Genomic DNA, 21,198 nt, shown 5'->3' on the forward strand with positions numbered 1-21,198 from the left:
TGTATTTCATTCCAAGGTGACTTCTAAGCTTAAACAGGCTGGCAGCATCCCTTCTTAAACGAGAAATTTCAGCATCGCTAGGTGATGTTTTTGAGGTGACCGCTTTCGGCAAGGGGTCACCCACTCGTTTTGCTGAGTTTGGTCATTATTTTGCCTACTCTTGTGGCCGCAGTTCCTCTTTGGCGGTGGCAGGGCCCGTTTTGGTTACTGCCCTCGGTACTTAGCGGGCAACCGCTGCTGCAATAGCATAGAGCATGGCAGTCATGCTTCTGTCAGCACGGCGGGGAGGAAACTGAAACATGTGACGCAGTTTTTAGTTTTGAGTATTCCTTCAAGTCTGAAAATGTGAAGGGGGGAAGGTCCATCTGCGGGCCCCTGGAGCCACCCTGTTGGGCGTGACATGCTGTGGAGCTGCAGGCGGCCGAGGCCTTCGTTGTAAGGGGAAATGGCTGATTACCCTCTTGCGTTTTGCACTTTCTTTGTGGGGTAGCTCTCAAAGGCAGGCTGTCCAGACCACGGCTGGGAAACTGGAGGGGGCCGAGGGCTAAGCGGTGGTGGTGAGGCGGTGGGGTGGGGTCCTCACCAAGGGGGAGAGAGGCAGGTCCATGGCTCGTGGTAGGGCCTGGGCAGCCGCAGGAGCAAATTTCAGGGCTAGAAACAAAATCTTTGTATGTGAGCATGAAGCAGAAGTGAATTGGAAGCTTGTCTGAATGGCGTTCCTTGAATGCGTTGATAGACCCTGTAGGAGCCATGTGGTCAGCTTTTCCTGTGTGCTTGGGAACAGCTCTGCCCTGGGGGTTTTGCTCCCTCCCTGCAGGCGGTATTGGCTGGTTTTTTCGGAGGGGACCAGCAGAGGTCAGAGTGATCTTCCCAGAGTAAACGTTGCCTTCTCCACCAACTGCTCTCCACAACGGCAAATCGAAACGTTGGCTGCTGATTTGCCACAACCAAAAATCGTTCTTGCCCCCTCTCCCTCTAACAGCATTTCTGCTTTTGCTGCCTGTCTTCTGTAGCGTGAGTACGGGCCTGCTGTCACCGTCTCAGCTGTATTCGTGTAATGGCCTTTAACCTGGTCTGTGCCAGAGTTGCAATCCAGTTGTATCAACTCTTTTTGTCTTTGTGCACAACTTCTGAACCGTGCGGCTCAGAGATCCTTACCATGAGGCTGAAAAAGTTTTTGTCGGGTACTTATGTGCTTTTCTTTTTTTAATCATGGGTGGCAGCCGTGTCGTAAATAACCATAATGCATGGCTACCGACCCATAAGCAACTAAATTTAAATATTTTTTTGGCTAACTATAACATGCTGCAGTCTATTTTTAGAGAGGTTATATTGGGAGAGGAGTGTTCATTAGGCTTATCAAGGCGGCCAGTCCGGGCTCATACCGTTGCTTTATGACAGGAGGATGAGTAAGGTTCCTAGGTGTGCTGGTGATAGTCCCCGTGGCACCATTCGAAGTATTTGCTGTAGCGTGCAAACAGCTTTGCTGCTGCTCTTGCTGCAGCAGTGTGGCCTGACGTAGGGCTTTGTAGGTGGGTGCCGGTAGGTGAGGTAGGCTTAAGATTTCTGGTCAAATTTTTCAGCGTCTTAAGTCAAATTCTGTAGGTTGCTTCACCGTTTGAGGAAACCTTTGAATGTCTACCTCGAACCTCTGCTTTACACTATTACACTTTATATTTACGCCTCTTTGAGTTTTTATGGCTGAACTGATTTGCTAGGCAGCCCTGACTTAAAAGAGACAGCAGCCACCCCTCCCTGTTCATGGGGGAGCTGTTTTTACCCTGGTTTCCTATGGAAGTGGGGGGTGGGTGATCTCACTGTCTGTTTGGCTCCTCCCTTCCTCTTCCCTTCCAGGAATATTTTTAACCCATAGTTTGGCTAAAAATGCCCCTGAGAGAAAACTACCCGTCCTAAGGATTATTAAATGACACCAGACTGTGTCAAAATGGATGACCAATGAGTATAGAAAGACCTCGGTGGAGTCCCACCGCAGGCAAACCTGCAAATGAGCTCAGCCCTTACATGGTAGTTAGTAGAGAGCCCAGGTGGGAGGGAAACAGCTGGAGAAAGGACACATCTATGGGAAGAGCACTGTGTTCTTAAATGTTACAATCTGTCAAAACACACATCCTTAGAAAAGCGGAATGTGTTTGTTCCAGTGCTGGTGTGACCCCTCGGTTTATATACCTGCTCTTGCAACATGATTCTGTCTTGGTGTATATTGGGCTTTCAAGATGTGCCACATCTCTAATGTGCTTACTAAACTTTAGCACATCTGTTCAGGAGCTCCAAAATCGGCTATAAATACCTCATGAAACTATTGGGGTACTGGCAGGGCCCATAGCAGGATACAGTTTGTAAGCTAGATGATCCCATAGCTTCTTTTCAGACCCACTGAAAGATACTGTTTCAGACAGTGCTGTGTTTCATCTCCATCTGTAAAAGGAACTTTAAAAAAAGATAAAATCTCCCCGTCCCTGTTGGTCGGAATGATGTCTTTGTACTGAAATAAAGGAGGGGGGTTGCTGCAAGCTTCACTCCTTGCAAAGCTTTGTTTTCCTCATAATACACTGTGCACAAGATCTGGACAGCAGGTGTTTGGCTAAATAAACCTTCTATGATTGTATCTGTGTATGTGTGTGTGTATATATAGCCTATATGGAGGAGTCAGTGAGAGAAATACAACAGACTTAATTGCTTAGTGTTATTTCCCAGTGACATGATTGAGGGTGGGCATAGGGGTGGGAAACTGCTCCAGAAAAAGAGCAATTTATTATGCCTGATGAAATCAGTAGGAGGAGGGGGAAAGAAGACAAGAGATGACAGTGCTGCAGAGGGCAGAATTATTGCAACAGCAGCTGAATAATATGAAGGTCTTATGAATATCAAGGGAGGTGAAAGTATTGTTCTTGGGGTCTGTGGCTCAGCCTAACAGTGAGATGGCGTGGCTATGAAAAGCTCGCTGGTGCATTTGCCTGTGGGCACACCAGTTTGGTGAAGACCTTGGTAGATGCCTATTGCACTAGACGGCAAGGTTTTTCTCCCAGAGAAAGGTGGTGGTTGTTGCCTCTGTTTTGCAGGGAGAAAAACTGGAGGGTGAGGAAGTGAAGTGATTTGTTCGAGGTCATTTGGCAAGCCAGCGACAAAGCCGGGGAAAGAAACTGTGTTTCCTGAGTCCTCTCCAGTGCTGTGATCCTCGGGCAAAGGCGCTGCATAGTCTGCCCATTTCCTGCAGCTCTACATATGCTAAAACCCATCTCCAAATTGTCCAGGCGGGACTGGTCATACTGCCCGATCCACTTTGGCTTTCTGGAGGGAAGAATATGAGGAAATAAGTTCAACAGCAGAATTAAATTGGAGGAAACAGTTTCTCTATAATCCCTTTGAAACTGATGGGGCTGCTTGTGCGGGTAATTGCTCTCTGGAGGGAGAAGAGGTTCACAACCAGATCTACTTCATTGCCTTTGTATTGATGAGCACGTCCCAAGTCTGTAAGGCATGCCCTTGAATGCAACAGGCTAGGAGAACTGGACTTGTTTAGAAAATGGATCTCATCTTTCATTTGAATATGCTATACTGAAAATACTTAAAACCTCTTTTTAATGCTGCCTGTTATGCAGTCTCCAGAGAGGTATCTGTGTAAACAGACTGCAAAGAGTTTAACTTCTCTGTCTCAGTGCGCTGCACCTTTGCTTTAGCCACTGCCTAGTGGCTGCTTGAGACTTCTAACAAATCTATTTAGCTTTACAATGATGCTGAAAGATGCCTGTTCGGTAGATCCTAAAAAGATGTAAAGCCGTAAGGCACGATTAATTCAGTCTTCGTTCACCTTGCAGGCGGCACTCATGGTGGTGGTATTATTCATGCCCAGGATTTGTCCTGGACACAGCCATTCCTGGCCATTGCAGATTGTGTTTCATGCTGGCTGTGCCCATGTATCCTACTTTATGAACTGGTAATGGGCTACTGCTGCTGAAATATCCAAACAGAAGATGAAATGGGTGCTCTGTTAAGTAGAATTAGTTGCTTTTTAAGAGAGGAATTTCCATATAATTGTATTGAAGCTACATACCGTTCCAGATATGTGTATGTATTCATAGAAAGACTGTGCAGACACATGCAAATGCAGGTTCAATTTGTTATCCTTTCTACTACTAATTTAAACAGAGACACCTAAATCTCCAGTGGGAACCTGCATAGCCTAATTGCTGAGTTTCTCCTGTGGGGCTCAGGTGTACCTCTGACCGGGTCTGGTTTCAGTCTTGCTAGAGCAGTGCCAATTTGGGTTCTGACACTGCATTCTATTCTGGCAAAAGCTGTACCGTGGATATAGTTTGTGTCAATGTCTCAACCAAAATGAGCTTTACATGCACAGGAATCATCCTTTTAATAGTGTCATAAACCCCATATTTTTCTCCTGTAACTGCAGGTAGGCTAGGATGGTTTGCCCAGAGCAGCTTTAGGCACAGTCTCTTGGTGAGAAAATGGAGTTTTGAATTATAGCTGAAAGTTTTCTTCCAAACAGGATGCAGCAAGATATGCGAAATAGCTCTGTAGCTCTTTGGTACTGGATTGAAGAAAGTGGCTTGGTTTTATTTAAGAAAAACAGACATTTTAAAGTCATTTTATTTTCAGAGTTGCAATCATTAAAATAAGAGTCACTGGAAGAACACTGTTATATTTCATCATAAAAGCTTAGCAAGGTGGCTATCAACATTTCTAATTTTCCAAAACCAGATTCTTAACAATACTAATGCAAGAATTTGGAAAGGGACTCCTTTTCTCCTTTAAGTCTACCCTTAAAAGCAATTGTTCAATGATACCTGTCAATTCTTCTAGAGCATTTATTAATGCTAACATTTCAGGAGAGACTTCTAGAAGCTGGGGTCTGGCTGTTTCTATTTCGAGGAGTGTGTGGGTGAGCCCTGTAAGACTTCAGTGTATGGAGGGCTGCACGTGGACCTGATACGAATGGGGGGAGCTGCAAAGTCATGACTTCGTGCAAAGTCTGTGCAGATGCTCTCCGCTGGACGGTGTGAAGGGGGGGATTCTTGGTCCCACTGGTGGATCTGTGCAGGGAGATGAGGCTGTGTTCTGCAATGCATTATCACAGATGCATTAATCATATTGACTTAAGTGCTTGTGTTTTTGAGAGTTGTGATATTTAGGTATCTTTATTAACATAAATGCATCCTACTGATTTGCACATAGGCAATACAGGAGTCCAGAAGATTTAGTGTGTATATATATATGCGTATATATATATGCATACCAGTGCTAAATGTCTTTATATTTACTTCAAGAACTGTTACAGGCCAGCTGATTTGAAAACAGATGAAGCTGGTGGAGTTTTCCAATGCACTGCTTTAAGCTTTGGATCATACTTTGATGTTAGGAGATTTGGGAGATTAGCCGGGAAGCTCTTTCCATTGCAAAAGCGCTTCAGAACAACTTTTTGCTAAGGGATCCAGGGTTATGTGACCTGCGGCAAGACCAGCATAAGGCAGAGTCCCCTAGCTGCAGGAACTGGTGTTTCAGCAGTTACAGCTTTGCTGTTCAACTGGGAAGGAAATTTTGTGTATCTTACGCATACAAGCATCATGGACACAGCTGGGGAGATTCAAGTGTTAGCTGTGGAAGTACCAGTGTAGCTGGTACTTCAAAGCTGCTCATGAGGGATCTGAAGGCCAAATCGCTGTTAGCTTTCAAAGGGAGTCAAGTGTACAAATCTCTTGGGCACCACTAGAAATCTTGGTCTTCAAATACGCACCTGAGAGGTTGTCTGCATCAGGGTTCCTGGGACATCATGTCTTGATGGGGACATACAGAGACACTGACCGTGTATCGTAAGGAAGAGGACTTTTCTGCCTCACCCGTAACATCATCTGTTTGTGATCCTTGTCACCCTTGCTGCTGCTGGTAATGCAGGAGGCTCTGTGTGTGCCTCCTTAACCCTGAAGGCTTTGTTCCCTTTTCATCATTTTCAGTCTGTCCATGTTCTTATGCCCATTGGGCAAGGTCTTCACCACAGCAGCAGGCTAAGAGCCAGCCCTCAGACTCCTCACAGTTGTTTCAGGAGACTTGGAGGCCAATGAGAAACAAGAAAGGGAAGCCTTGTTTCCCAAAGGCTTCTTCTTGTGCTGACTTCTGCTTGTTACAGGAATCGTGACTTCAGCAAACCTCCAGGTTCTTTGAACTAACAGGATCTGGGTATTTTGTTGCAGAAACCATCTATTTGAAAGTCAACCAAGTGGCTCCAGAGAAAGATCTGACCTGTGCCAGTGTCTGGACGCAGCTGGTGACACGGACTCTGTTCTGGTCAGCTGTCATGATGTCTACATGCCTTACTCTGCACAGCACTCTAATTGAGCTCTTCTGGATGGTGACATTGGTAGTTGCTTATCCCCTCCCTTGCACGTCCCCTGCCTGCTCTGTGAAATGTGTTATATATGCGCGCTGTCACTGATAAAGCTTAGTTCTTTCCCTCAGGGCACAGCAAAATCAACCGATGCAGTTGTCAGAGTTGTTTACTCTAACTTGCAAAGTATGTGCGCCTGCAGCAGGTTTTTCTTGGGGTCTGTATGGCATATGTAGGCTGGCCCTTGCTTTACGTCCCGTCCTGGCGGATGCGGCATACCTGCCTCTGGCTGTTGTCCTCGGCTGCATTGGCACTTCTTGCCCTGGTCTGAGGGGTGGGCAGCGGAGGGAAGCATGGCATGCCTTGTGGTGAGGAGGAGGGAAGTGGAGGGGAAGGAGGGGGCAGGGTGAGCAGTGGGAGAGCCCTGCTTTTCAGGGGGCTCTTCCAGGTTGCCCTCAGGAGGAGTGCTGGGTCCTGGCACCTCTGCTGCAGGACAGGCTGCTCGGTGGTGGTGCATGCCGTCCCCACCTTCACAGGAGAAGCTGTATGCGGGGGACCTAAACCAGCGGGTCTTGTGTGGATGACAGTGACCCCCTGTTTATCTTTGGGGGTGGGCTGAGCATGGAGGGGAAGTGGGAACAGGAACCGCTGTGTTGCACAACTCATAGGTCAGTGGTCAAGTGATCTCTCCAGGGTGAAGCATGTTCTGCTCAGGTATAGACTTCCTAATTTGTACTCTTCTGTTGGCCAAGTAGAAAGCTGCAACCCCAAATTTGTGACTTCCGTTGTGTATGTCTAGTTTAGCTGGAAAAGCATTATGGCTAACGTATGTGGTTTCAGGGTTTTGTAATCTGAATCTGGTTAAGTCTTGCTCTGAAAACCAGATGTGGGGAGAACATGCACACCTGGAAGCGTGTACTGGCCGAGAGCAGTGGCTCTGTATTCTTCGGGCCCTTAAATCACTGCCACTTCCTCGTGGAGGAACCTATATCCGCACGAAGAAGCTTCTAATTATAAATCCTGTACACATGATTTGTTTCCATGCATCCGCTGCAGACCCCTCTCTGCAGCCCTTAGGCTGAGAGGGGAGGCCACGGGACAGGATTCTGGTTTTGGCTTTGCTAGTGGCAAGCAACAGGATCTTTGGGAATTCAGCTTTCCCTCTCAGTGATTGTTTCTCCAAGTTAAAAAAGGCTTCTTTATAATCCCCAAGACCTGTCTGGTGATCAGATATAAACTCTTACAAAATCTCTTTTCAATGTATGCTGCATTTTGGTTATAAAACAAGCAAGCTGTTCTGGCTCCTGGAATTCCGGTTCCATCTTTAGTACTTCTTTTATTGCGTGGTTGAACCATAATGAAATCCACCGAAAAAAGAAATAGTGTATTTTCCATTATAGCTGCCATATGGCCTTATTGCTAATTTTTAATTAGCTGAGATGGTTGCATACACAGTTTATTTGGAGCAAGGACGGAGACTGTGAGAGCTGGATGAGGAGGAGAGCTATTCTGATGTCTCTATAGAGGCACGGTGTCTTTTTTACTGTCTTTAAATAGAAAAATGTGTAATCCTCAGAAAGTGTCTTTCCACTAGGTCTGTTTGGCAGATGTATGCATGTGTGTTATTAAACAGATGCAGACACTTCTGTCACTTTAAAATAGAATAGTGTTGTTTGCTCTCTGGCTTGCCTAGTCCAGCAGATGGATTTAGAGGCTTTGCAAAATTGACAGAATTTTCTTCAGAAATGGTAGAACAGGAGAAAGTAGCAGGGCATCTAGGCTTGCATTTTCTGCTTAATATTCCTCCTCAGGAGTAGGGTTCTAAAACTGTCCCTCAGGATTACCATTTGCCTTTTTCCCTGCATATGGCTCCCAGTACTGTTACACTGAATTGGTTCCATTGGAAAATTAGGCAGGCTGCAAGAATGCTAACACTATAGATCTATCTTGGATCTGTACTGAATTTGGTCTGACAGGGATCTTGACTCTCTAATTAAGTAATTAAATAAGCATTTATAATGGAACCCTATCATTGGGAAACTGGATTTTAATCAGGTGCAGGATGTCATGCTCCAAATGGTCCTGCTGTGCCAGGAGCAAACCAGGTCTGCTGCCTGTATAGCAGACCTGATGCTGTGGGTCACACAAACTGATAGGGTTTTGGTGCACACGGGAGGGGACAAGCAGTTGTGACTGACCTCATCTAATGTTGCAACAGGCTGGACCTTGGCAGGTCATTCCAAGCAACGTTTATCTGATTCTGTGGAGTTTTTTGTTCAGGGTTTTTTTGTTTGTTTTTTGTTTTTTTTTTGGTTTTTTTTGAGGGTCCCTCATCAGGGAGAGAGACAGATGGCAATGGGAAGGGAAGAGGGACTGGCCTTAGTATCCACTCTCTGCTGTATGGTTGAAGGAGAAAGGTATAGATTTGTTTCCGTGACTTGTCCGGGATAACTGGGTACTTGTGAGTTTTTCCTGTGACTGCTCACACGGATTGAGACTAATAGTTTCCCTCTTGACCACTTAGGATGTTCTTAATTAGACTGCTGTCTTGAAAATGCCCACTTTTACTGCAGCACTGCAGCTGTAGCTGCATTAACACAGTGAGGGGCCGTAGTTTAAATCATCACCGTGGATCCTCGGTATCATTTTGCTTCGTATCATTTAGTTTAAAAAACTAAACTGTGGTGGCTGTTGCTCTGCTGACACCGGTAGTGAGAGCAGTAAGGCAGCTAGGGAGCTGCGCTTGACCAAGCCATGACGCTGACATTTAAGGTGTTTGTTTTATACTGTCTTTTCATCTGTGTATTTCCAATCCCTTAATGCCTGTCATTTACATGTCATTTACATGTTAACAAGCAGATCGCCGGTACCAACATTTGCCAAGCTAGTTCAGCACCTGGTAAAAAGCGTTTCTCCGTCAGCTCTTTAGCCAACGGGGACCATGTGTGGATTTTCTTTTCTGCCGACAAACCCCTTAAAACCAATTGTAATTTTTAGTGAGTGACTTCTCTTCCCGTGAATGGCATTACATGCAGATGCCGTGCCGCCCAGAATCTTGGTAGAAGGCATCCTCGCTGAGTTCCTTCGTTTGCTAAACAAATGTGCTGTTGATCCAGTGGTTGGTAAGGGGCTTCTCCAAGAACTTGACTTGAGCAAACTGGTTATCCCCTTCTGCTCCACACTCCTTAGATCCCAGCTGATACTCTGTGTCCAGTTTTGGGCTCCTCAGTGTGGGAAAGACATGGCTGAACTGGAGCACCTTCAGCAGTGGGGCCACCAGGATGGCGGCTGGATCACTCGTCCTGTGAGGAGAGCTGGCCTTCTTCAGCCTGTGGAAGAGACTGCTTCAGGGAGATCTTTAATAAGCAGTCTGCTGATACCTATGAGGAGATAATACTGAGAAGATGGAGCCAGGTTCTTCACCCTTGTGCATAGCAGAGGAAAGAGACAACAGGTATGAACTGAAACAAATGAGGTTCAGTCTGGACAAAGGGAGAAGCTTTTTCATACTGAGGACTCTCAAATGGGACAGGATGCCTAGAGAGTTTGTGTAGCCTCTGCTCTTGGAGGTTTTAAGACGTGAGATGATAAAGCTCTGAGCAACCTGGTCTGATCTCAGAGCTGACCCTGCTTTGAGGAGGAGGTTCAGCCAGATACCTCCTGAGTTCCTTTCCATCCCGAATTATCCAACGATCTTACGCAGCTCCCTGGCAGCTTAGGCCCTTCAAAGGCTGGAATAAGGACATTTCTTAAACACTGTGAAGTCTGTGGATTGATGATTTATGAGCAGCATGTGAATACAAGGGTGTGCAGTGAACCTGTGCTTCTCATCAAGGTCCTTTTACTGGTTTGGCATTAGGTAGTAGGAAGAGTACATTTTTTTTTTTCTGTCTTTTTTGCCCATCTAACCTTTTAGTGAGGAGGAAAGCGGGGATTCCACTGGGTTGCTGCTCTAGCTGCTTTTTTAGTGAGGGTGAGTCGGAGAGGTTTTGTAGTTGGAAAGCTGTTTTGGGACTGACCAGTAGCTGAAAGTCTTTAAGATATCTAGCCCCACTGAAACACTGCCTTGTCTAGCTCCTAGGGCCTGGTATTATCAGTGCAAAGGCTTTAAAAGAGACCACAGAAAGCTAGAACTGCGAATTGTGTAAAACTTTGGTGTGCTGACTAAGTAAACCAATAGTAACAGCTGCAGGTCTTTTTGATACTTGGTGAAATGCAACATTTTCTTGTGCTTTGGACTTGTTTTGATTTGATTCTAGGGCTGGCTGTTTCATGATTGTATTTTGTTATCCCTTGAAGGCCGTGTTCGGGAGACTGGACTGGAATGGCAGTTGGAGGCTTGGGCTCCACTCTTTCAACATGGTCTTCAGCAGCTCTGTTAGGACATGGTGGTGTCTATTTCTTACTTAAACCTGGCAGAGTTAAACATCTGAATGCTTTTATGGCAGCCACTGTCTTCACTGTGCCTTCCCCTAGAGGACTGGCTTTTATCTGACCGTGGGCTCTGCGTTCCAGACTTTCTTTTACTGCGAGGTCTGTAGTGCTTATCACTCAAGTGCTTGTCTTGGCAGGCTCTTCTGGTGCTCAAAGCAACAAGTAAAATAATTTTCCACATACGACTCGTCTGGAAACCATTGAGAAAACTTGTATTTTTCAGTGTCTGCTTGTATAGTGTGGTATTTCAGTTCCTTTTCAATACACTCCTTTACTGCCCTGGGTGCAGGTAGGACACAGGAAAGGTAGAGCTGGGCATGAGCAGTCTCAGTATATGGTACTGTGAAAACCGTGTGTTGAATGTTTAGGTTAAAGCTCCTAGTCTGGAGCACTGCCTATCCCTCTATAGGTCCTGTGCTCTGTTGAACTGAAAACTAGTATTTACTAGAAAACCCTCAACGTGTGTGTTGCAAATATATTTGCTATATATGAGCGTTTTTCAGGGTTTTCCTTGTCTTTTTGGGTGACATTTGGGCAACTCCAGCGATTAGGCATGTGCCCTTTTTGTGGTTTGCAGGGTCGTTTATCTCGACTTATTCTTCCTGTAGAATAATGTTGCACCAGCAAAAAAGTTGCTTTTTTTGAATTGCAAGTCATAGCTGTGTCCTCCTTTCCACTTGCATGAAGTTGGTGGAGAAGACGGTGCCTTTCTGTTACTCCTTGGGCTCACCAGCCATCGCCGCCTTCAGAAGTGAGTCTGTTACTCTCTAATTCTCTTGACACGTTCCGAAGAACAAGCAACATCAAATGTTTTCCTATCTGCACAGCAGACTGCTTTTGGTGGTGGTTGTTAACCTTCTCATGCCTTTGGAAGGTGGGGGGGGGGCAAAGGATACAGGGAAAGCGGTAAGTTGAAGCAGGTAAAACTGCTTGGGCTGTTAATTAACTGAGGGGGTTTCATTCGGATATCTACAAATGAAGTGTCAAACCCTGAGAAAGAGTGGAAAGAAGTCGGTGGAGGGACGGAAACCAGCCCAGTTAAAAAATGCGCTGCCACGAGCCGTAGTAGTGACTTTTGTGATGCCGAGTGTTCTGCTTGATGAAATTTGCAGTTAGATTTGTTTGTGGGATCAGAGATAGTGCTTGTAGGAGGCTGGAAACTGAAGTGCTGTTTTCTCCCTGGTTTCTTCATGATGGAGAAGGCAAGAATTGAATGAATGGACTAGACGTCTCTTCCAGAGTAATGCTATTAGCTCCGCTTCTGACAACTTCTGCTGTCTCCCCCTTGGTGATTTGCTTTGGCCAGACCCATCACACATGGATGCCTTAAGTAGTGAGCTGGTTCTGGTTTCTGGAGTTGCTTTTGGTTAAAGGAGTCTTGTCGGTGCTTGGCATCTTGCAGAAATCAGCCCTGCTTCGTTGGCTTCTCAGACTGAGTTCCTAGACAGTGAATGTGCTGTTCCCTGCCTGCTTGTGCCCACTGTCTTTGGGCACAGAAGCCTCAATGTTAAGTCCTGGTGTCCTGCTCCCGGCCAGGTGCTGGTTCCAGACCTCAGAGCACGCAGAGGGTCTAAGCGACACGGAGCTGTAGCAGCCAGCGTGCATCTTGAGAATACTGCAGCACATTGCAAGCGACAAATGCAGCTTGCTGACCGCTCCTTGCTCGTCTGCGTGAACGGGAGTGTTGTTTCGTGTCGGGCAGGGAGGACAAAATGTCAGAACTGTTTGCTGGGAGCTGCTTAAAAATACACTTGTGCCTCTCAGGCCTGAGGAAATGTGATTAAAAAAAAAAAAAGCCATTTTCAAAGCTGTGGGATTGCTCCTGTAAGGTCAATGTAGAGAGACTGAAGCAGAGCTGAGAAGGTCAGTGTGTCAGCTCAGTATCCTACTGGGTGGCTTTTTCCATACTTGAAAACCTCGCTTTTGCAGGTCTAATTTTATAAATACTTTAAAACACCATTCTTGTCCATGCTCTTATTTCTGCCGTTTTGGTTTTTTTTTGGCCAGCATTAGTGTTTGTGTGTCTACACAATGAGAATTAACTTTGTGGTTTTTTTCCTTATCTGGTTAGTTTTCAGGCATGCCGTGTCCCTGCTCAGTGCCATGATGTGGCTTCTGCAATCAACGGAAGGGAAAGGGTGAGTGGCAGCTAGGGATGGAGGCGAGGTCTGCAGTGCCCCTTTGCTGACGGGATGGATGCCTGCCTGTTAAAGACAGCTACATAACTTAAGGTTGAGATAATCATTAAAGAAACAAGAAACAGGGACTTAGAGCAAAATAATGAATCCCAAGTTTGACTTTTAGTTTTAGCTCTGTAGCTCTCTGTCAGCTTCTGTCAAAATCTGCATCTTGCTTTTCTGCCTTGCGGGACATAAAGAATTTCTTCCTGGATATAAGGAAGAAATTCTTTACAATGAGGGTGGTGAAACACTGGAACGGGTTGCCCAGAGGGGTGGTGGAGGCCCCATCCCTGGAAACGTTCAAGGCCAGGTTGGACGGGGCTCTGAGCAACCTGATCTGGTTAGCGGTGTCCCTGCTCACTGCAGGGGGGTTGGACTAGGTGACCTCTAGGGGTCCCTTCCAACCCAAAACGTTCTATGATTCTAACATATTTTGAAGGATTCCTAATTATTTACTAAGCGGGTATTAGACCTGTTGCATGAGCTGAGCAGAAAGGGTCTCTAACAGCCGGGGGGCCAGACGCTGAGATGAATTCTGGCTTGGTGCTTTGGTAGCTGTGAGGCTTGAATGGGATCAGTACAACCACTGCAAAGAAGACCTGAATGTTAAATACAGTGGCTCTGTGTTGGTATCATCGGCTCATCTTGGCTTTTTTGACTGCCTGTTGATGTCCAGGCAGCTGCGGGTCAGCCCTGGCTTTGTCAGTTGTTCTCAGAGCCAGATTCATACCGGAGGGGGGATCTATCTGTTCAGTTATGTCCACAGCGTAACCGCGGTGGTACGGCTGCCCAGCACAGGCAGCAGCTGGGTGAGGGCAGGGTTGGCAGCACCCGTGCCGCATTCACAGGGCCCTGCAGGGAGCTGGAGCAGAAAACTGGTTCAGCGCACAGCACCTTAATTTCACAGGATTCGGCTTTCTTGCTGGACTGAAGTGGGCCACGTAGCTGGCTAAAGATCTGTCTGCTTAGTAATTGCAGAGTGTCTCATTTTGTTTGATTTGGTGTTCAGTTGCCAGTGCTGGTCGTGCTGAGAGCCGCTTGCGGCCGCTGCGGTCTGTGTCGTGCTCCCCTCTCCCAGCTGCTGCTTCTCCGCCTGTTCCCGTTCTGCCTCAATGCACCCTTCCTCTTTTCAGGAGAAGGGCTGGTACGTGTGCAGGGCTAGGCCGGGATAGCTGTAGCAGTGTTAATATTGGCTATCTCAACGCAGGTGTCATCCACCAAAAAAATGTGAATTCTCTTGTCACCAAAATTTAAAAAAAAAAAAAACCCAAACAACTTGATAGAAAGGTAAGAATTTTCATGGGAGAAAAACTGAAAGCGGTATTTTACCCTCACAAACCAAGCCAAACCCCAGCTTCTCATAAACATTTCTCAGTGGCTCAAGTACTGGATATGCTGCTACCATGCTAGATACATATTTTACCCCTGGCAAAATTAAAGGGGAGATCTTTGTTCTGTCAGCCACAGAACAGACCCGCTTATCTGTGTAAATTAACACCTCCATCATAGAAGCAAGCGTGGCCTGCTCTTTACAACTAAACAAAAGGATTATTACAGCCCTTTCCTAAAAGTTGCCTTTAGCTTTACTCTTCCCTTTTTTTAGGTCTTTCCATTGCTTTAAGTGACACAGCCCGGCCGTTGTGAGTGCCTTGTGTGCCTACTGAGGCATATAAATAATTTCCTTTATTACCGCAGTTCTGCTTTGAATGCAGTCTCTTGATACAGCGCCTTTATGTGGATTTGATCAAGTCTTTGCTTTTGATCTGCCTGTGATTATTAATTCTCTATTATAATTAATGGAGGCTTTGTCTTTTTCCTGCAGTCTCTATCAAAAGATCTCAGAGCCTTTTGTAAATGTGAAGCAATTAGTAAAGCAGTAGCAGACGGGTGAGTTGCGCGTGTGGTTTGTCTCTGGAAAAGAGACAGAGGGTCTCAGTGTATCGGCATGCACTAAGTTTGGGACTGGTTTGAAATCTTTTAGTACCACTCTGTTTCTTGGAAAATACCAGGTTTTGTTAAACTTCATGGGATTTTTTTTAATGTTTCTAGAAGGCTTACAGTTTTGAAGATGACTTTTCGTGAAAGAGTTTTAGGTGTCAGGTGGAAATTCTGCGTGTGTTGGTCTGCAACAGGCAAACAGAGGGGCAGGGTAAGAGATTGACACCGCAGGGTCTTTACCCACCAGGGACCTGTTGCTTTCTGGTCTGACGCCTTGCGTGGGAAGCAGGAGCTCCAGCAGATACTTGATCTTTTATGCAAGGTTTGGCTGCTTCATCAGGGGGATTTGTCCCATGGCCCCATCTCGCCTGGGGTGTGAGTGAATGAGGGTCCTGTCGCTGGTCTGAATGGGGTGGAAATGGTCTGGAAGGTGGACTGTTTTGCACGTGATTATCTGAACTCTCAGGATATGAGTTGCAGGCGAGTCACTGTCTGCAAAAGTGCAGCTGGTTGCGGTTTTGTCTCTGGGAAGAGCAAGGAAACTTGGGAAGCAGTGAGACATCGGGGGCAGGAAAAGAGCTTCCCGTGCAGTTCGCGTTACACGGTCATTGCACGTTTCCCTTCGGTGTGCTGCTCCGTCCGAAGAGGATGACAAAGTTACTTGAACAAATCATCTGTAACAGAGCCAAGGGTAACAAACCAGTCTAATAGCTTCCAGAGTTAGGGTTTAATCACGAGATGAAAGTACATTGTGTAAAAGTTGTGGTCGGGCAGTGCTGCGGAGCCAGCTCGGCACTGGTTGAATGCAGAGCAAAGCACCGTATCCAGAAACCCGTGATTAGCATCATGACAGCTGCTGCTTTCTGTGGGGTGGGATTCAGCTTTGCAGTCAGAAATAACTAGAGCTAAAATTAAGTAGCATTTATCATCTGTTTTTGTAAGAGGCGGAGGCTTGTGGTCAATTTTTTAATAACAAGGCAGTGAATGGTAAAGGCTTAAGAGGTGAACTGTGCTGTTGTTGATATCTCTTAAAATGACATTAAAATTACTAAGAGTGAAGGCAGAAAGGATCAAATTGTTGACATCAGCTTTCTCTCTTATAAAAAGGAGAAAGTGGGGACTTTTTTTCTTTTTATAGCGCTCCTGCTGACTTTAAAGACCATTTTCGGACTTGTGAGAAATCCTTGACAGCTCTGGTGGTGCTTCCAACTTTCTTTAGCTAATTGCTCCTGTTCCGTGCAGTTTGCGTGTAATCCCATGCACCGAGACAGCCTGCCTGGCTTACAGATGTAGTGCTGTATAGCATGTGTGTATGCGATCTGCTCATTACATTAATTTGTTTGAAAGGCCAGCACAGCTTCCAATGTGACCAAATCATGTTGACTGCTGACACTGCCAGGAGATTGTTAAAACGTCGGAGGGCTGCCAGAAACCCTGGCTGCTTTCCTGGAGACTGGTAGAGAAGTGACCTTTTACTTGCGAATTTAAATTTCTGGTTTAGGGCAATACTCAGGGATTTTGCTGAAAGCCTTGGCCGCTTGTCTGTCCCTTGTTACATTTGGATTTGCTAGTGCTGGCTGAAGCGGTTTGGAGGAGTTGTGCTGCCTGTTAATTGAGGATCTGCTCAGAGAGATCTCCAGCCAGAAGGGAGGGAGACTATAGCAGACATCTGGGAGAAATTGTGGCTGATTCTGCCAGATGCTTTTCCAAGGCATCATCTTTCTGTGCCTGTAGTTACACCTGGCTTCTCCTGTGTGAGTTCACAGCTGAGTCATTTAAACCATCAGCCAGTTTGATGTTAAGGCTGTAACCATTTAACAGAGTCTGTGTTTTGGGTCAGGGTAGGGGCAAACTCTTCCTGTGGGCAGGAGAGCGTTCCCCGGGTGCTGGGACTGCTCATACGAGTTGTGCTGGCACATCTGAGGGAGACCTCTGCCCCGGCCTGGCACGGCGTGCCCGCGGGAGCAAGCAAACCAGCCCAGGGCAACAGATGCAGGAAAGGTTCTGCTGGGGACCAGGCTGGGCTAAGTGATGCTACTCCAGCCCATACTCAATTCCCTACTCCTTCCTGTCTTCCCCTGCTGCAGATTTCCTCTGACCCATCTGTGTAATGAAATGATCAGGCTTCAGAGAACGATGTTTTACACAGATCTCATTTTAGAGAGCAAAGGACTATGCCAACACAACAGGGGAAGATGTTTCCTGTGGGGAAAAGAGGGGGACCTGTGAACAGGCAAGTAGGTTGCAGGCAAGGAGCAATAATACCTCACATGGGCCCTTCCCTGGCTGTAACCTGTTGTGCAAGGGCAGCTCTGCTCTGCCAGTAAAATGTCCTCTTGTGTGGATGGCTCATTCGATGTAAGGATCTGGTATAGATCTTACAGCAAAGCCACTGTTGCTGAGACAAAGTCGAGGAGGTTGACGTTTGCCAGTCGAATAATACCCATAATCTTTTACAGTACTTTTGGGTTTGTGAAAACATGGGCTGCAAGCCATTCTTTGTTGTAAATTTGCATTAGAACACCTATCAGGTTCTTCTCAGAAATGTACCTGCTGCTCCATCCTGACTATTATTTTAAGTGTCTCCACTTGGTCGTTTGTGGGTTCTCTGTTTTTTTTTTCCCAGTGTTGCGGCTCAGTTTCCTTTTCCTGCTTCTGTTTCTTTGCTCAACAGTGATAAGTGAATGCCGGGGGCAGCGAGCCGGGAAAAAGTCCTCGGCATTTATTCGAGCGCAGTGTGAAAGGGTCCTGGAGCACAGCAGGTGTTGGGAATACCCTGGCAAATCTATATTCCTGAGTGCAATTGCTTCTCTGCTTGCTGGATGCTGCTCTGTGGACCTGTGTGTTCTCGGAGCAAGCTGTCGCCTGTGCTTCGGCCGGAGGGCTGAGGTGACTTTCTCAGGAAGCTCCTTGCAGAGCAAACGCCATCTTTGAGGTGCCCGCTCTGAGGCGGCCAGCAGCAGCCCAAGGGAGGCACTTGGCTATCTATCTGCAGAAGCGGCAAGGGTAGGGAGGGATTCCTGGCTGGGACTCCATGGCCAAATGCTGTGTCCTTCCTCCCGGCCCCCCCCCGCCACCTAGCAGCTGGGAGGCTATCTTAGTGCCTCCTCCTGTGTCACCGTGCCCGAATTAACGTAGGTTTGGCAGTCCCGAGGTGGCAGCCCCTTATCCAGTTGCTGCCGCTCCTTCAGCGTTCAGACAGCCCATGCGGTTCGTCTGCGACCCGTTTCTGCTGCTGGGGCCGGGATGGCAGGGCTCCTGTGTAAGAGGCGCAAAAAAGGAGGTAGGAAACGTTGTGTTTGTAGCAAGAATCTCTTCCTAAGCTGTCTGCCTAGGACCTGGTGTACGGGCTGCCTGTAAGCAGGGCTCCCTGGGCAGCAGGCTTTGGGAGGCTTTCTGGGGGCACAGCCGTGCTTTGCTGATAGCGGTAGGAGGGGATGTTTTGGTTCTGTGGGATCTGGTCCAGCCGCACTGGATCTGAAGGCAAGCGTAAGGGTTTTGCATGGCTCTTCATGCCACCAGGGATGGGGGCTTAATTCACAAATGCACATTAATGTTTTCTTTCGGTTTAGTACATTGCTCAGAAACAAGGTGTTTTTGTTAGGAAGAGTGGAGATCATTTTAATACTAAAAAAAAAAAAAAGAGCAAGTGTATCATCTTAATCAAACTTTTGGGAATAAAACGAGGTTAGCTGCATTTAAAAGTATTCTGGCTTGAAATTTATGCAGTATTTTTTTACATAGCATACGCTGAAGACAATACCACGTATTCGCTGCCCAGAGGAACTTAGCAGCTCTCTTCTGCATGTGCAGAGCATTAGGAACAACGATGCCCTGCCCTTATTGAACGCTTGGCATTCCCAGAATGACAGCAATGCTATAATAATGCAAAGAGAGTTACATCTAGGAACAAGGTTGGTACTTCCAAAGGGTGTCTGATTTAAGTGGAATTTGGGTGTTTATTAACCCTAGCAGGGTTTTTAAAATCTTACTTGTAATGTCTGGTTTCCACACGATTTTCCGTGTGCCTCCTGCTGCATTCCTGTTGTCATCGCAGTGTAGGAGCTGCTTGGGTGAGAAAGCTCTAGTTGGGCGTAATGCGGTCAGGGCAGGGTAAGGCAGGCTCTTGGAGCTGTTGTGGTCTGTTGCATGAGGCGTCTTAGTTCCCTGACTTTTGTTTGGAGAGTTTTCCAAGAAAATAGAGAATGAGTGCAGAAAAGGGGTAATTACGAGTTTCTTTAGTAATGACATTTATTCAGGAGGTTAAATCTCAGCCCGCAGGCATCGTATTCTGTTTGCCGTCAAGAATGCTGTTCCCTTCCCTTTGCGGGAGGTACGCAATACAGAAAGCACGCTGTGCTTGCCCCCCTTCCCCCAGGCTTTGGGCCGCCTCAGCTCTGACCAGCTGCTCTGACAGGGTTCATAAGCTGTAAGGTCTCAAAATAGGAGACTGGTGTTTGTTGCTTGCAGATCCTAAGAGCAGAATTTAATAATTGAGGATTTTAGTCCTGTTCAATATCATGCCGTGAAACAGAATTAACTAACGTCTTGGAACTGGAATTAAGAAATGTGGTATCTGTGAGAGATACTCAGGTATCTGTGAGAGAAGGAGAGGGGACTGTAGTGTATTCTTTTTCCCTGTCCTCCTCTGGGGTGGTGGGATCTCTGTGTTTTCCCCTTCTATCAAGCAGGAAAAAAGCAAGTTCTGATGCAGGATTTTGTAAGCTTTGCAGACTGCGTGCAAATGATTATCCTGTGGTTTGATTTTCCAATGGGAAAGGGGAATAGTGACTGTTCTTGAAGGAAGTGCTTGTTGGGATACTGTGCCTATTAGTTAACTGTTCCTCCTGTTCTTTCCCCAGAAAAGTTTGTCTAGCAGACCTTATTTATTTGGAAGTCCTTGGTTTTCCCTGAAAAGAGTATGGGACTTGGACCTCTCCCGAGGGAGACTGCGATACCACAAATGCTGCCACAGATTATCTTAGCCCATGCTAACACAGAACTGCCCGAACAGATGGGGCTGTTACGGTGTCTTTGTATCTCCTGTTTCAAATGCATGTATTTCAATAGCTTGGCTTATGAGAAATAATTAGTACCTGGGTTTGGGGGAGGTGTGCCTTGGAGAGCGTGAAAGTGTTACAGCATTGCTAAGTGCTTTTCTTACTGTCGAGCTCTGTGAAGATACTGAAGAACTGTTCAGTACTTTTCCTCAAGTTCAATGCCTCCGATGTGGCAGGATGTAGGGAAGTACTTTACTATCTGTTTTATTGATGAAGGGTACTTTACTGACTTTCCAAAATGAGAACTGTAGGTTTAGGACAAGAGCTTGAAATCACAGATTCCAGATTTGTGTTTACCAGATCATGCTGCATCTATTTTTAGCCAGCAGCAATGCTAGAATTAAATGCATTTTCATCTTTATTTAGTAGGTCTCCCTGGGATTCTCTGGGGCTTTTAATAAGGCCAGTAGCAAGTTCCTGGTGTTCTGCGGCTGGAAAAGGTGGTGATGAGGGGTGGTCGTGCTATCAGAAAAGTTTGGTTTTGCAGTTTGCTGTCTGCTCTAGATGTGGGCTGTCCTGCAGACAAAGCTCACACCCCTTCCTTCTGGAGAAACAAGCACTCGGAGGTTGCTCTTACCACAGAATGGGGTTTCTTGCAAAATATTTCCAGCCAGTTGTGTGGTGCCTCAGTTTAATAAGAAGCTATGAAAGGATGTTACTTTGATTTTATTTTCCACTGTGGCTGCAGTTCTTAACTCCATAAACTGTGGGCCTGCTTTGAAATGGATCTACCAGATGTTTTCTCTTATTATGAATACCCTCTTCAACCCCTACATATTTGCAAACTTTGCATTTATTACAGTCTTTCTGTTTTTTCCCCCTCTATTCAGTGAGTGACCTCCAAGAAGAAGGTAAAAATGCTATCAATGCACCAATGAATCCAAGCACCGTGGACATCCATCCAGAAGACACACTATTAGGTAAAGTATTCAGGCTACAGACCTTGACTAAGCGATAATTAATGAAGGTGGCCACTGTGACCCCCATATCTATTACTGAGAATGTAGATTGCTCAGTTGAAACAGAGAATTGGGCATGAGAACTGAGAATTGTTGTATGTCACATGTAGACTAAAAATTAGAAGGGCTAAAATGGAATTTAAAGAGCAGTGCCACCTATGCAGATACAGTTAAACTAGGCTGTTTATGGGAAAATTGACTGGTTTGATGAATTGGCAGAGAACGCAAATTCGTGAAGCATTCCTTTTTTTTTTTTTTTTTTTTTTTTT

At 46.2% G+C, this 21,198-nt stretch overlaps 1 protein-coding gene across 1 annotated transcript in view; it reads left to right on the forward strand.

The window, feature by feature from the left end:
- Positions 1 to 11,450: 11,450 nt before the first annotated feature.
- The window catches only part of PARVB (parvin beta), a 50,226-nt gene continuing 40,478 nt past the window's right edge, over positions 11,451 to 21,198 (forward strand). The window contains exons 1-2 of the mRNA XM_035888531.1: positions 11,451 to 11,543; positions 20,801 to 20,890. Coding sequence (XP_035744424.1) covers positions 11,474 to 11,543; positions 20,801 to 20,890 — 160 coding nt within the window. The 5' untranslated portion in view covers positions 11,451 to 11,473. The remainder of the gene's footprint in view (positions 11,544 to 20,800; positions 20,891 to 21,198) is intronic.

The sequence above is a fragment of the Egretta garzetta genome, unplaced genomic scaffold (genome assembly GCF_000687185.1).
Source record: "Egretta garzetta isolate BGI_Z169 unplaced genomic scaffold, ASM68718v1 scaffold81, whole genome shotgun sequence".
Taxonomy (NCBI): domain Eukaryota; kingdom Metazoa; phylum Chordata; class Aves; order Pelecaniformes; family Ardeidae; genus Egretta; species Egretta garzetta.